We start from the raw sequence: 15,057 nt of genomic DNA, 5'->3' as shown, positions 1-15,057 counted from the left end.
GAAAAACCAATTAATTTCGATAATACATTACACCACTTTTTCCATAAAACCACTTTTTGTATCATTTCAATATATAAATTCGGGACAATACTGGTTCAGATTGTTTGAAAAAATGTGTTAAACCCTGTCTCAGATACCTTAACATTTTGCACTCCGATGTTGCCTCTGCGGTTTCATCATTAGTCACCACTCTAAAATTAAAAATTTTTATAACTTAACCCCTTGGATAGTAAGGCTCCTATACTATCAGAGCTGACCTGTCAAGCAATATTGGAGCAAAGAAATTCGCAAGTTAACGTTATGTTAGTATTAGTTATGTTATGCCAAGTGCTGTGGACACGCCAAAATAATTTAATAAACGGTAAGCAACTACGAAGTAATTGCAAATCGTTGACAGTATTCGCTTGCTTTTAAAAATGTAAAGCATGTAATAAATACTAGAAAGTTGTGAATTATATAAGCCTACGCATTGCTTAGAAATAGTGGTGGATTAAAATCTACTAAATCGAGCTTATTAAACCAAGAATTACAATTAATAAACTACCACTTGAAAATATTTATTCGCTGTGCTTATGTTAGCTCTTTGCTCCAACAACAAATGATAAGTCGGCCTGTCTAATTCAGGGGCTCTAGACAGGTGATTCTGAAAAGCATTCGTACAAAATCAGAATCAGGATGCAATTAAATAAAAAACGGTAACTTAAATGTAGTCGTTGCTAATTTGACAGACTTACTTTGCTTTTACTTTAATTATTGTCAGTTTAATCATATATATAATCAATGTTAATTCAAAGTATAACTAAATAGTTTTATTTTGAACAAAGTAATGGTGAATTAAATAAATCAAACAATTATAACTCCACCCACAAATAAACTGCTAAAGAATTACTTTAATTACCAGTTTTGTTTTTTTACCCTGGATGATATGGTTTTATGCTGGCACGTATTTGTGCCAGTCGGCGTGAAAGGGTTTATAATTAGTAGCCATATTATTTTAAGATTTATAGGAATTTCATAAAAATACTGTATTACATATTTAAAATGATTTAGTGCTTGTATTAGTTCAAACAACATTTAAAAGTTCGCAGAGTGCAATAGGTCGAATACTAGTTTAACCAGTAAGATCCACGCTGCTCCTTGATAGTGTTAAAGGCTTCTCTACTCTTCTCAGATAGCATCATTGGGCTTTAACCATACCTGCCAACTTTTAATCCCTTCCATCATGATTTTTCCCAGTGGTATTAAAATGGAATTAAATTTTCTCTTGTAAGCAAAAAATATGTTGTATTTGAAAAATCTTCAGTTGACAATCAAGAAAGTAATACACATTAATATAAATGATAAATGTTTTTAAGAATATTGGTGATCGAAATCAGTTTAAATTTAAGTTTATAAAATAAAAAAATAGTATATATTTACTACCACTTTAAATATAAAAATAACATTTTACGCCAAATACGTAAAAGTTGGCAGGTGTGAATTGTGACAGTCGGCGCGAAAGGGTTAAAGGCTTTAACCCTAAATTAATGAAAATTAATTTTACTCAACGAGTCAATTATAGAGGCTAGCTTATCCTAGAATAAGTCTCAAGAGCTTCCTTGTCTTTTGAGTAGGGTGTAAAATTACTCTCATAAAGATTTGAACATTAGGGCCCTTCACTGCATGAATCGATTGCTCCATACTGGTAACAAAATAAAATAAAATAAAATAAAATAAAATAAAATAAAATAAAATAAAATAAAATGCGAATTATGTATCATAGTTTATTTTAAATTGTCATTAAGAAATCAAAATTCAAAGTATATTAATACAGTTTTTGTTGCATACCTCCGTTGTTTAGCAACGCTAAATCAGGTCTATGAAATCTGTCACTCTAAGAAAGTCTAATACTAGAATTGGGTTTGAGAAAAGATCTTGTCTGGTAAGCTCTAGACCAGGGATTGCCAACTGGCGGCCCGCGTGCCGCGTCCGGCGAAGCCTTTTTTTGTGGTCCGCGAACTAAAATATATTAGTTGCCATTTTTTGTGGACAGTTTTCGTAAAAAATCTATATGAGTTTTAAATAATTTTAAGTCATAATTATAGCTTGATAATTCGATGTCTGTTGCACATTAATGTTTAATACAAAGGTGCACATTAAAGTTATTGTAGCCAGAATTTTTTATATGCATTTAAATATTTTTAAAAATCTACATCTTATTTTAATTTGCAATTCAATACTTTCGTTTTGTACAGTTTGATAAAAATCTGACAGTAATATTTAATGTTCCTTAAAACATAATCCTTTATAAAATGTTAAAGTTGTGGCTCGCCACTTGACTGGTGTTTTCAATTGCGGCCCGCGGCCTCATGTAAGTTGGCAATCCCTGCTCTAGACAATCTAGTATATGGTCAGGAGTGGTCTCATAGTCAGCACACTTCACACACGTTTGTAAAACCTTCCCCCCCCCATTGAAATAAGACAGAGATCTCAAATGTCCACTCATAAGCTAGGTGATGACCGTCTGGTTCTAGATACAGAACTTGAGTGCAAACCTAAAGTCCTACAGGCAGCCTCATAGCGGTGTTCCTGGGCAGGGGTGAAAGCGAGACGGAAAAAAGGAAAGGCTGGTAGTAAACCATTTCAGTTATAGCTAGTTTTGGGGAGGAATTTATTTATTCTTTTTTTAAATTATTCAACAATATCTACTTTTTCTTGGTTCGTTCGTTCGTTGTAGTGGAACTGGGCGTCTGAGGTCTTAGGGACTTTTTCTTGGAAAAGAGGCAGTTTTTATACATGCTAAAATTATAAAAGAAATCTTGATAGTTACAGATATTTTATTTTTTTCAGAAAAAATGCTAGAATGAAATGTCTTTCGCACCAGCATTTGCTCTTTTCTGCCTTTCTATATAAAGGGTTTTCAGCCGTGTTGTTTGGCGGAATTTGAGACGTACGTCTATTTGAATATTCGCCTGGTAGGGCCACCCTAGGCGTGAAGCGATGAAGCTTAGTCAGACTTCTACCTTTCGGTGCTCTAACCATTTCTGTTTGATAACAGAAGCTGTCACCTTTCTTCCATCTATGATTATGTCACTCATTAATGCAATGACACTTATTTAAAATAATTCATTATTTTTATAATGATTACCTCACAAATTTGTCCGGCTTTTTCATATATTTTTACTCTGCAATGTTGCCAATAGATGTGTCTAGTAATCTAGGAGAGATTGGATTGTTAAATTATTTCTAGGATAGGTTTTGCCGCCTTTTATTTAGGTTGGGAATTTAAGAGAGTTTGTTTTCACTTGTTCACTGTATTACGCTTTGAGAATGGTATTTCTTAACACTATGCTGTCCGCATACATTTAGTGATAAGTTTACCATGCAACCGGTTCCGTGTAACTTGCTCCGCTTTGTAAAATATTATTTTCTAGTGGTAGCGAAATTTAACTTAATTTAGTTTAGTATTTTTCATTATAAGAAATTTTTTTCACCACTAAATATCAAAAATTATAAGTGTGATATAAAATGCAACGTTAAATTATCAAACTACTGGTTATTATATTAAAAAGTAGGACTAACTAACTATCTTTCTTTAGCGAATTTTACTATTAATACGCTACCACTTTATTAAAACTTTTCCAGAAAGCGCAGCAGTTGGCTTCCCTGTACTCTATTATCCCTTGACAAAATGTCACATGAATATCAGGTTGCAACGTGTGACATCTATGTGTTGTCACCGGCCACTAATGTTTGGCTTGGACATGGCACCAACGTGTTGTCAATGGCTGTTAGTGTATGGCTTGCGTATGGCACCAACGTGTTGTCACCGGTAGCTAACGTTTGGTTTTCACGTGACAACACGTTGGTGTCACCGGACATGAAAGTGTTAATAGATTTCGTCATATGAAGAATGTGTGACAGTAAATGGCTCATAGCAAAATATAATTCTGATCCCTTCATGCTTCAAAATATATCATACCAAAGCTGAATTTTGAAAAGAAATAAAAATGTAAGTATTAAAAAAAATACATGTTTACTTTCTTCCATTTATGTAAGATATTCTATCCAGCTTTATGTGTTCTTCAGAAAAAAATGCCAACTTTAAGTAAAAATTCCTTAATTTCATCGTAATTAAAAATTTTGAGATATTAATAAAGGCAATTCTTATAACAGTTTTGATTGTTGTTTCCTATCCATACAATCGATTAGAATGCAAAATCATCCTTTATTTTTTATTATTTTTAAATTGCTTATTTTTGGTCTTAATACGGATGGAATGAAACGGAAGTGGTTAAACTGCAGGTTGTAATTCATGTTATGTTAGATCAAAAGGGAAACAAATGAGTCTTTTAAAGCTTACAATTTAAACCTTTTTCAGCTTAATTTTTTTATTATTCAAACTAAGTATTATGAAGCAAGAAATTTTTTTATTATGTAAAATCTGACCACCTTTTGCCCTAACAATAAATACATAATTATTTTGACACAGTTAAAGCCAGATTTTTTAATGCGCTGTTCTATAAATGTCAGTAGGTGGGTGTCTCAATTCAAAGAATGTTTTCCCTTGTAAAGTTTAAAAAAAATCCACTAAAGTTAAAATTAAATTTCAACAAATGAAATTTAAAAGTTTTTACTATTACAGAGTATCCCCCTTAAATAAAGCCACTTTGATTTTCTGTATAATTGGGAGAAAAGAAAACATATATGTTAAGAAAATCTATATCCAAACACATATTTATAAGGAGTAATTCCTTTTCTGCTTTAACTGGACAGAATAAAAAATCGAATAAGTAAAAAAAATGTCCCATCGAAATAAAGCCACTTCTGATCATAGACAAAATTCCTGACACATTTACACGAGATGCGATGTCGCTTACCATTGACTAATACCTGAAGGATTCTAGCATCAATATTATTCCATGTTTCAGATTCTATTTTTCCACAGACTGAAACTGGCCCTTTTTGGTATGTAAACCCCCACTGAGAATAGCATTCCCCCACGCTTTTTAGAAGACTGAAGATATTTTATATTTGATTAAAGATATTTTATATAGATTCCAACTATATTTGATTCGGATATCCAGATATCTTTGAGCTAGTACACCAGTCCCTGGCCCGACGGTGTAAAATAAGCATAGCTATCAATAGTGGACATTTTAGCATCTTTTGTGACATTTTCAAATATCATCTACCCCAGCACATGCAATATCTTTGACCCACAAATGATCTCAGTCTTGAATTTCCTTGTTTCTTGTACTTGTTATACTACTTTCCTGTGACGTTTTCGAACTTGGTTTGCTTTATAATTCTGAATCCTGTTGATGTCCCTTTTCCCTACCTGGGACACTCTTACTTACTTTATTTTACAAAAGCTGGGCACCTGGGTCGCGCAGAAGACCCATATCTCATTCATCATGAAATTACAGACAAATAAAAAAATATAAACAGTTTGTATACAGAGTCTCTGTGGTGACTGATAACCTGGGACACTCTGAATATACAGCGCTGGCAACTTTCTACGCTTTTTGTAATTCTAGTGGCAGCTAAGTTTATGTTTTAATGTACTATTTTTTATTCATTTAAACTTACTTTGCAAACCTTTGCATGTAAATGATTTAAAAGTTCATATGCTAAACCATTTTGTTACAGTTCTTTCATGGTAAGTCCTTCAAAATGTTTGCAAAATTAGCAACAAAAAAAAATACTCAAGATGTTGGGTTTTAATTGTATACCCCTCTATATTTTACAAAAAGCATTGAACAGTCTCCTCAATTTTGGGTTTATGACTACTAATGTTCAACTCCGTGAACGTGATGAACTATCTCCCCATTTTTTCTTAACTTGCAACAGAATATGGAACCTGCTATGCCATTCTATGTCAGTAGAGTTTTGTTTTTAAAAGTAATATTGTGGAACGTGAAGTGGAAATCAAATCTTAGAGTCAAGTAAAAATAAAATAATGAAACGAAAATTGTAAAATCGAATAAGAAAATGCAACTTGATGAACCAACAAAATTGAAAAAGCCGGAAGTAATTTTGAAAAAAAAAAAAAAAAAAGACAATACAAANAAAAAAAAAAAAAAAAAAAAAAAACGTCATAAACACATGAAACGTGTTGCTTTTGGCGAGCTTCACAATCTATTCCTGGAAAGATTATCTAGAATATCGCAGCAATATATAATCATTTCATACTTTAAAAACATTTCAAACTTTTAATATATTTCCCAAAAGGATATTTTATGGTCATCTAAGGGGATACTATTTCGTACCTGCCAACTTTCACTCTTTCCGAGAATGGATTTTCAGAGTGGTTGTAAAACAATAAACGAAAAACAATCTGACTCAACAATATATTTATATTATGATCCCGTTGAAATTCGCTTGTGAGAGGATTATTATTATGCTTTTATATATTTATTATAATTATTTATATGTAGTGGTGGTCAAACTCATTTGTAATTATCATTATAATTCAAAAAAGTTAATTAGAATAAACTGAGTGTTGCTACCACTTTAAATATGAAAATAAAATCTTGCGGAAAATCCGGAAGAATTGGAAGGTATGCTATTTTGCTCCGACCGAAGATATGAACTGGCTGAAAAACGCAATCAGCTGAAGTAGTTTTAATCACTGTCAGTAAAAAAGCTCTTGCCAATTTTCCAGAAGTGGAACATCGTCAAAAACGCTCTAAAAATTCTTTATAACTTTAAATTTCATTCCTGGAAACTCTCTGTCACCTTCGTGACTAATTCGAAATTGAAAAAATTTAAAAAGTGAGTGAAAGCAAACCTAGAAAAAATCATGAAAGTTAAAATACTGAGAAGAAATATTTAAAACATCAAAATGAAAATAACTTAGAAGAAGATAACTTAGGTTTACGCAATGGAGAAGTTCTCCACCAGCAATTTGTCTGCATTTTGATATTTTGACAATATTTTTCAGCAATTGAAACTTCGTGGCTTACCGTAGGTGTGCCTGAACTTACTTTTTAAAAAATTTAAATTAGTAATAGACGCCAAACTAAGAACAAACAAACATATGCCAAATTAAGAGGATAAACAACAACATAAATCCTTATAAAAGCGTTTTAAATCTTTCAAATAATAATAATAATAATATAATAAATAAAAGTTCTTAAACGTTTATTTGCTCTTATTATGCTAGATTTTTTTCATGACTTTTAAACATTTAACTTTTATGAAGTTTGTAATAACTTTTCATCAGTACAATTGAAGGCATCATTTTCAACATTAAAGGTTGGAAACTTTTTAAAAATTGAAAGACCAATAATGTTTANCCAGATTTTGCCAGTGCATTGTCTACCATGAAGACAATCGAAATTTAATTTCTTCTGACTTTTTTTTGGAGTTGCACTAGGTAGCCTATATGCGCTATAACAAGGGCTAAAGTATTAATCCCAAACAGCAAACATTCAATCATAAACTTCAAAGCAATCCACCCTTTTTTTTAAAAAATATTATTATTATTTTTAAATAATATTTTCGATTGATATGAGGAAAAAAATCGAGTTATCAGGTGAAAGAAAAAAAAAAGAATTTAAAGTTTTCTTTAATAACAAGAGAATAAAAATTTTTACGAGAAGTTATTTTCGTATGAGATATCGCGAAACCGAGATTCGAATCAGCAAGGTTGACTGCTTTTATCATATTCTAAGAAACTGGCCACTAGATGGCGCAGAAAACCTCCTTTTAGGTTTCTTTTATTTTTCTGAAGAGAAGAGGAGTAGAGAGTAAAAAATATGGATAGTAGTTTTCTTTAAATGTTGCGTCTTTACTAATATTGTTTTATGTAACTGTCATGTGTATCTATAGCTTTGTGAATAAATGATTTTAAGTTGTAAGCTACTAGTCTTTGAGACAAAATTTATTCGTCCTTACAATATGTCTGATTGTAGTCACGTACATGAAACTAGTGATCTAAAAACTGACCATTACTTCATTTTGATTTCATCTTAACTCATTTTGAATACAAAATATTAGATATCCAAATGAGACTTTTGATTCATCTAAAATAAAATAACCAATTACTTTATTAAAAACTTCACTCACTTCAAAAATATGCAAATTAAGAATGATGGTAGACATCTTTCAAGCTCTCAAAAACAGACTCCCATTTCAAGACTTGCCAGTGTTTATTGAGAAAAAGAAAGTGATTTAAAATATAAAACGTTATATTGCCTAGAGAAAATGTAAAAATAAGAGTGAGAAACAAAACTAGAAAAATCACAATATCCGGGAAAGAAAAGGATGAAAAACAGAACAAGAAAAATCACAGTCGCCGAGTGGGTAAATCAAGGTAAAACGCATTTCCAAGAGCTATAAAGAGCTGACGGGGAACGAAGTAATTAGAATTCATATGAATAAAGCAAGATTCCGGGGCATCAAGATAAGCTGATGTGAGTTGAGGTGGATTTAATATTTCAAAATATTTGACTAAGTTACCAAGTTTTTCAGAACAACAGCCTTGATCGAGTATTGATTGATACGAATTAGTTGAGTTGTTTTGACGGAAAGTAGAAGCGGAGTTAACAATTGCTTGATTTTCAAATTATATATTTATAGATAATTTTTTAACAGCATTATTGCTTTGTTTGGATGTTTTATATTCCCTTTTATATTTTCACAGCAACCTTGGACATTTAAACATAGTTTTAATTTGCATTCTAGACATTGCTTCTTTTTAACTGTCAAAATATAATTAAATAATTTTTTACCTACCTTCAGCACTTTCGTCGCTTTCAAATCCACGATTGATGAAGCAGGACTTCACACTTCCTTCTGAACTGTTGTTGCTAGGCACGTGAGGATGATTGAATTCCCGTTGTTCGAGTGACGTTGTTGAGTCGTCCGAAGTATCATTAGAGACAAAGCGACTTCTTGAAACGACTTCAGTTGTTTCATCGATGAAAGCGTCTATCAATGGTGATCGATTCTCTTGCAAACCAGGCATATCCTAAAAATAAGAACACTCATTATTTAAAAGCAGCAAAATTTAGGCAAAAAATAAATATATATATGCATGAAACTATTTGTTACTCTTAGAATATTCAGAAGTCTGACCTCGGAATTTTATATCAGCGATTACTGTCTATAGCAGCGCAAAATAATGAATGATTTACAGAGGTCGTTAATGGACACGATGGTAAGTTAGCTTGGTTTGGCTGAGTTGTTAACGTTTCATAAACCTGAGTTAGGATCCATCCTGAGCTGATTCAGAGTTGCATCTTCTCTTGGAAAATGAAATAAAAATGTCCCCTCGTTCAAAGAAGATATGAATGTTTATGACCAAGGGCTATTTTTCTTTTCAGACTATGACCGGGCATACTCATTATCTCATTTCAATTCCTTTCGTATAGCTTTCAGTCTAGTTTACAGGTAAATGAATATCTTGGTGTGGCAATATTCCACTAGATTTTATAACCAGATATACACCGTTCATAACACTGTATCGCTTAACCCCTTGACGTATCATTTCTTGATATAGAGATGATCTTTGATTGCACTGCAAACAACATCTCGCAACGGAATATTGACCGAGATGCCAACTGCTCCGGACACGCCAAGATAATTTTAAAAAAATCTAAAAACTAAATTCAGCGAATATTTGACTATTTTTGCTTTCTTTTTAAAAGGTATAGCATTAAAAGGCTACTGCAAAGTCGTGAATTATACAAGCCTACGAATTACTTAGAAATAGTGGTGGATAAAAATCTACTAAATTGAATTTATTAAAACAAGAATCACAATTGATAAATTATTACTTTAAAGTATTTATTTGTTGTCCGGAGCAGGTTGGCACCTCTGCGTTGAAGACGTCTGAGACACGTCAATTATTGTTTTGACATAAGAAACAAATGATATCTCCCAGACATCTTCGTATGACAAGGGGTTAATGATGGTTCTTAAGCACTACCAGCACATATTTAAACTTTACCACCACGATCTAGATCGAATAGCAGATGGTGGTAAAAATGTAGAAATCATTCGGACTCTGCACAACGCCCCCTCCCAATCTTCCAACCGTCATTAAGGATAGAACTTAAATATTTGCAGCAACTTACTGCCAACTGCTAATACAATGTTTCCACACTATCCAGATCTGTAAATCACATATCCTTGATTTCCTGACTTTAAAACATAGCTATGTAATTAGAATTAGTTATGCAATTAACAATGCATGAATAGAAAGATGAATCTCGTTGCTAAGTAGAAAGTACCTCGGGGAAACTGCAAGTATGTTAATCTACAAAGGATTATATGCAAAAAATGAATTTGGAGGTAAAAAATGAAGAAAGTCAACGCCGCAAGACGATCAGTTCATAAATATGAATGGATTTTTTTAGAGCTATTGAATTACCGGAATCATTTTAGCTGGTTAAAGCCCAGCTTCATATTTAACCCCTTGGGGACGGGTGATTCAGGAAAGCATTCGTACAAAATCAGAATCAGGATGTAATTAAATAAAAAACGGTATCTTAAATGTAGTCGTTGCTAATTTGACAGACTTACTTTGATTTTACTTTATCTATTGTTAGTTTAATCATATATATAATCAATGTTAGTTCAAAGTGTAACTAAATAGCTTTATTTTGAACAAAGTAATGGTGAATTACTTGCCCGTCTGGCCAAACGATGAATGACTACAAACTAAATTTGCAAATATTAGCCAGATTTTGCCAGTGCATTACAAAGTTTAACGTGTCACAAATGAAAAAGTGGTGAATTGTATACGCCAACGGATTGTTTAGAAATAATGGTGGATAAAAATCTACTGAATTGAATTTATTAAACCAAGAATCACAATAAACTACCACTTGAAAATATTTATTCGCTGTCCGGAGCAAGTTGTCATCTCTGTGTATAGAAATAAAACTATTTTTGTGTGTTCTATATTGCATTAATTTCTTCAAACCATTTTAGTAACGATAATAACATAAAAAAATTGAAAATTTACTGGAATTATGTGTTTCTAATAATCTTGGCTTCGCCGGTCACCGGTGACCCCCGTGGAGCTACGAACAAAACTCAGTGACGGTCACCGGTCACCCCCATGGCATTCAACGTGTTAAAAGGGTTCGTATAGTCCTTAGAAAAATAGAACAAGGGATGTTAACATTCTAATAAAGTAGTTACAGATTTCTTTTTTTAGCTTTCATCCTAATGTAAAAATTCTATATTCTTAGACTTAGAATTGTTTTGATAACACAGTACAAGTCCTGGTGTGTTCTCACTGATTTATTGGATCTGATACGACTCAAAGAGATATGATAAAGACATAGCTACGCATATAGTCAAATATATGTACAGCACAAACGGGTGCGAATACCAGAGAACGAGGTCGTTACGAATTCCTCACCCGGCTCGTACAGACCACGGTGCTAACATAAAATATCCTCAGAGGTAGGCGGATAATGGACTTCCCTTGCTGTCAGACTGACTGTGAAAAGTTTTCGTGGTTTTCAGGAACAGGAATGCGGGTTAGTTCCATCAAAAAAAAATCCTCCACGAAGGCTTATTTCTCCAAATACTTGATCCAGGAGTTCCCTTGTCCTCTGGATTGAGTTCAAAACTGTAAGGCTACGGAGTATTAGTATTTGTAAACCCAACATTACGGAACATCAGTACAACGGACTACATCAAAAGAAACTATCTGCTGTGTATTTCAACATTTCAGGTTAACCTTGCATTTGCTAGAGAACTTATTTATTATATTTTTTAACTGAAAGTTTTTTTAAACACGTTCACAACCAGGCCTGAAAGCGGGAAGGAAAATAGAAAATACTGGTAGAAGAACTATTTCAATATTAGATAATATTCGGGAGGCGTTAATCTATTCTCAACAATAGCAATTCACTGTAAGGAAAATTTTCACTGCGAAGAAGCAGTTCAATATAAAAATTGCATCCCTTAAAAACAATTGGTAGTTATGGATTTTTATTATTCCCGGAAAAAGACTAAAAAATGAAATTTTTTTGTTACCAGTTTTTACACAGGTGCGCCACCGGTGGTACGCTCCGGCCGATGAGACAATCTAGCACGGACCACCGGTGGCCCGCGCCGGCGTGAACGTGTTAATAAAACCTTAAAAAAATCGCATTTCAACAAAAATTCAAACTCCACTAAGATTCATGCATATAAAATATCATTCCCTCTCTCTTTAAGCCAAATTACCAACTTTTTTTAAAAAATTATCTTTTATATATTTATCAAAATGAGAACCAATTGTGAGCTCAGGGAGGATTCAGAAAATTAATTAATCTCAGGGCTTTTAAGCCTTGGGAAGAAAGCAAAAAATTTATCTGGTGTTTGAAAATTATGTAGTATTAACTCCTGTCGGCAATTAAACATTTTCGGGTTGTAGTTTATTAATGTGCAATTCTTGGTTAAATAAGTTCAATTTATTAGATTTTTATCTACCACTGTTTCTAAAATAATTCGAAGTATTATATTATTCGCCACTTTGTTACTCTCTTGTTTAACAACACTATTTAAAAAGTAAGTAAAATTAGGCAAATATTAAAAAATTTTAGTTTGCAGTTGTCTACCGTTATTAAAATTATTATGGCGTGTGCGGAGCAATTGGCAACTCTGTAGTAACTTCCATTGCAGAGAAAAAAACTCACAATTCAGTAAAAAGGATCTAAATGTTATCAGTTACAGATATTTAATCTTTCCATTCGAGGCTCTTTATACAATTGAAAAAAAAAAAAACAACTACTGACATTTGACCAGACAAGTCCTGCTGTTTGCACTGTAACACATGGAGACCAATTAATACTAAATACCTGTCAAATGACCGTTTAAGAACTTTTGCATCGAAAATGCACTTATCATCTTATCGTTTTTGCACATTTGACTTCTTGATTTTTTCTAACAACTATATATAATTAATATTCTATTATTATTTTTCGTATTTTGTTTGTTTCGAATAATACTTGTCGTATACCTATTTCTACCACAACCTATCATTTGACCGGGAGGACAATTTATTGCTTTGTATGGTTATCGGAACAGAAATTACGATGTAATGCGTATTCAGCATATATTGCATTCGATTAGTTTCACATTTCGGCAAAGACAGTTGCGTAGTTAGTTCAATTAGAATAACTGTGAATTCAAGTTTCGAGAAAGTACCTAAAATTTTAGATTGGCATTTTTGTGTAGAAAAAAGTGACAAAAACTAAATTTTTTGGTAAGTAGCTTATATTTTATTTTGATAGCTTTACATAATTTCTAACTAAATGTCAGTTTTTACCCAGAAAAATGTCGAAACAATAAAGACAGCACAAGTTCTTAGAAGAAATAATATTAACTATAAGAATAATTATAATTATAATATATTCTTATAATTATAAGAATAGTAGAAATAATAGTAATTAGAAGAAATATGTTTGCGGAAAATGTACAATGGAAACACCCCGTATATGTAAAAATTCGTTGAGTAATGAATTAAAAATTCTTATTCTTTGTGTTTGTAAAACATAAAAATTAGCAATATACAATTTTGTTCCATTATGATGTAGTTTTTTAGTTTATTTCCTTCCTAACATCCACATTTCATACAATCAATCACGAATCATAAAGTACGGTCATTTGACAGGGCAAGGGGCCCTTGCTAACGGGTGATTCAGAAAAGCTTTCGAACAAAAATCAGAATCAGGATGTAATTAAATAAAAAACGGCAACTTAAATATGGTCGTAGTTGCTAATTTTACAGACTTACTTTGCTTTTAATTTAATTATTGTTAGTTTAATCATATATATAATCAATGTTAGTTCAAAGTATAACTAAATAGTTTTATTTTGAACAAAGTAATGGCGAATTAAATAAATTAAACAATTATAACTCCGCCCACAAATAAACTACTAAAGAACTACTTTGATTACCAGTTTTATCTCTTTACCCTGATTGATACGGTTTTAAGCTGGCACGTATTTGTGACAGTCGGCACGAAATGGTTAAAGAACGCAGATTCTTCATTATAAAACATATTTTGTGGTAGGACTATAGTATAAAAAGATATATTGTATTAAGACTATAACAGCGAGGCCCATGAGGATTAAGAGATCCTCCCCCACTAATATTTATATACGATTTAGGTACCTGTGACTAGAATTAGAAATAACTTAAATAACAGAACATATTTAAATTAGTTACAACGCATATATCGCAGCGCTTTTTCAAAAAGCTACTTTTTGCATCGCTTTAATGTAAAAAATGAGAATAGAACAGGTTTAATCCAGGGATGCCAACTGCTCCGCTTTCTACAGAAGTTTTAATAAATTGGTAGCGAATTAAATTACAAAATTTGTAGAATAGGGATAATTACGGCCACTCTCTATGAGTGCATACCGCCCAACTTGTTCAGTTGTTAAAAAAGATTTCACAAAGTGGTAGTAAAAAAAAACTACTAAGATAAGAAGAATTTTCTAAAAAAAAATTATTAAGAAATCTATAATCAGAATTAGTCAACATATAGACCTTATTTTCATATTTGTTTTGTAACTTTGTTACAAAACAAATACGCCAAAACGCTAGTCTTGTTACCTTTTATCCTTTTTAATATTCTGATTGTAAATTAAATGGATGGACTTTTTTAATTAGCTACTTTGACGTTACAGTTAACAAATTGAATTAAAATAGTGGAAGCAAGCAAGATCTTTTAATTTTCTGTTTTGAATAATCAATTTCTGTTAAAATTTTGCAGCGTTCGGAAAAGACGGATTTTTTGACGGTGATAAAAGTTTTTTATTTTTTATTTATTTTTATTTTTTACTTTAAATGATGTTATGTTAGACGCTCTATGTTAGTTAACACGTGATACCCATTTAACTCAGACAAAAATTTAAAAAAAATTCTAATTTGAAACATTTTAAAAAAGTAGTTTTTAAAATTTTCATTTCAGTTTTATGTTGTTTTGTTATGTTTCTTTGAGTTCTAATTTAAATTTCGATAAATAAACTTGTGATAATGTTGCCATTAATTTTATTTGCATTATTAAAAAAACAACATTAAATTGCATTAACATCGGGCACCAATTAGGATTTTGAGTA

At 31.8% G+C, this 15,057-nt stretch overlaps 1 protein-coding gene across 2 annotated transcripts in view; it reads right to left on the bottom strand.

The window, feature by feature from the left end:
- LOC107447930 (Cyclic nucleotide-gated ion channel subunit B) overlaps positions 1–15,057 on the bottom strand; it is a 109,135-nt gene that overhangs the window by 55,597 nt on the left and 38,481 nt on the right. For both annotated transcript variants that reach the window (XM_071182097.1, XM_071182098.1), the window contains exon 2: positions 8,722–8,956. In XM_071182097.1, coding sequence (XP_071038198.1) covers positions 8,722–8,956 — 235 coding nt within the window. The remainder of the gene's footprint in view (positions 1–8,721; positions 8,957–15,057) is intronic.

This window comes from Parasteatoda tepidariorum, chromosome 6 (genome assembly GCF_043381705.1).
Source record: "Parasteatoda tepidariorum isolate YZ-2023 chromosome 6, CAS_Ptep_4.0, whole genome shotgun sequence".
Taxonomy (NCBI): Eukaryota; Metazoa; Arthropoda; class Arachnida; order Araneae; family Theridiidae; genus Parasteatoda; species Parasteatoda tepidariorum.
This window is presented reverse-complemented; position numbering and strand designations above follow the sequence as displayed.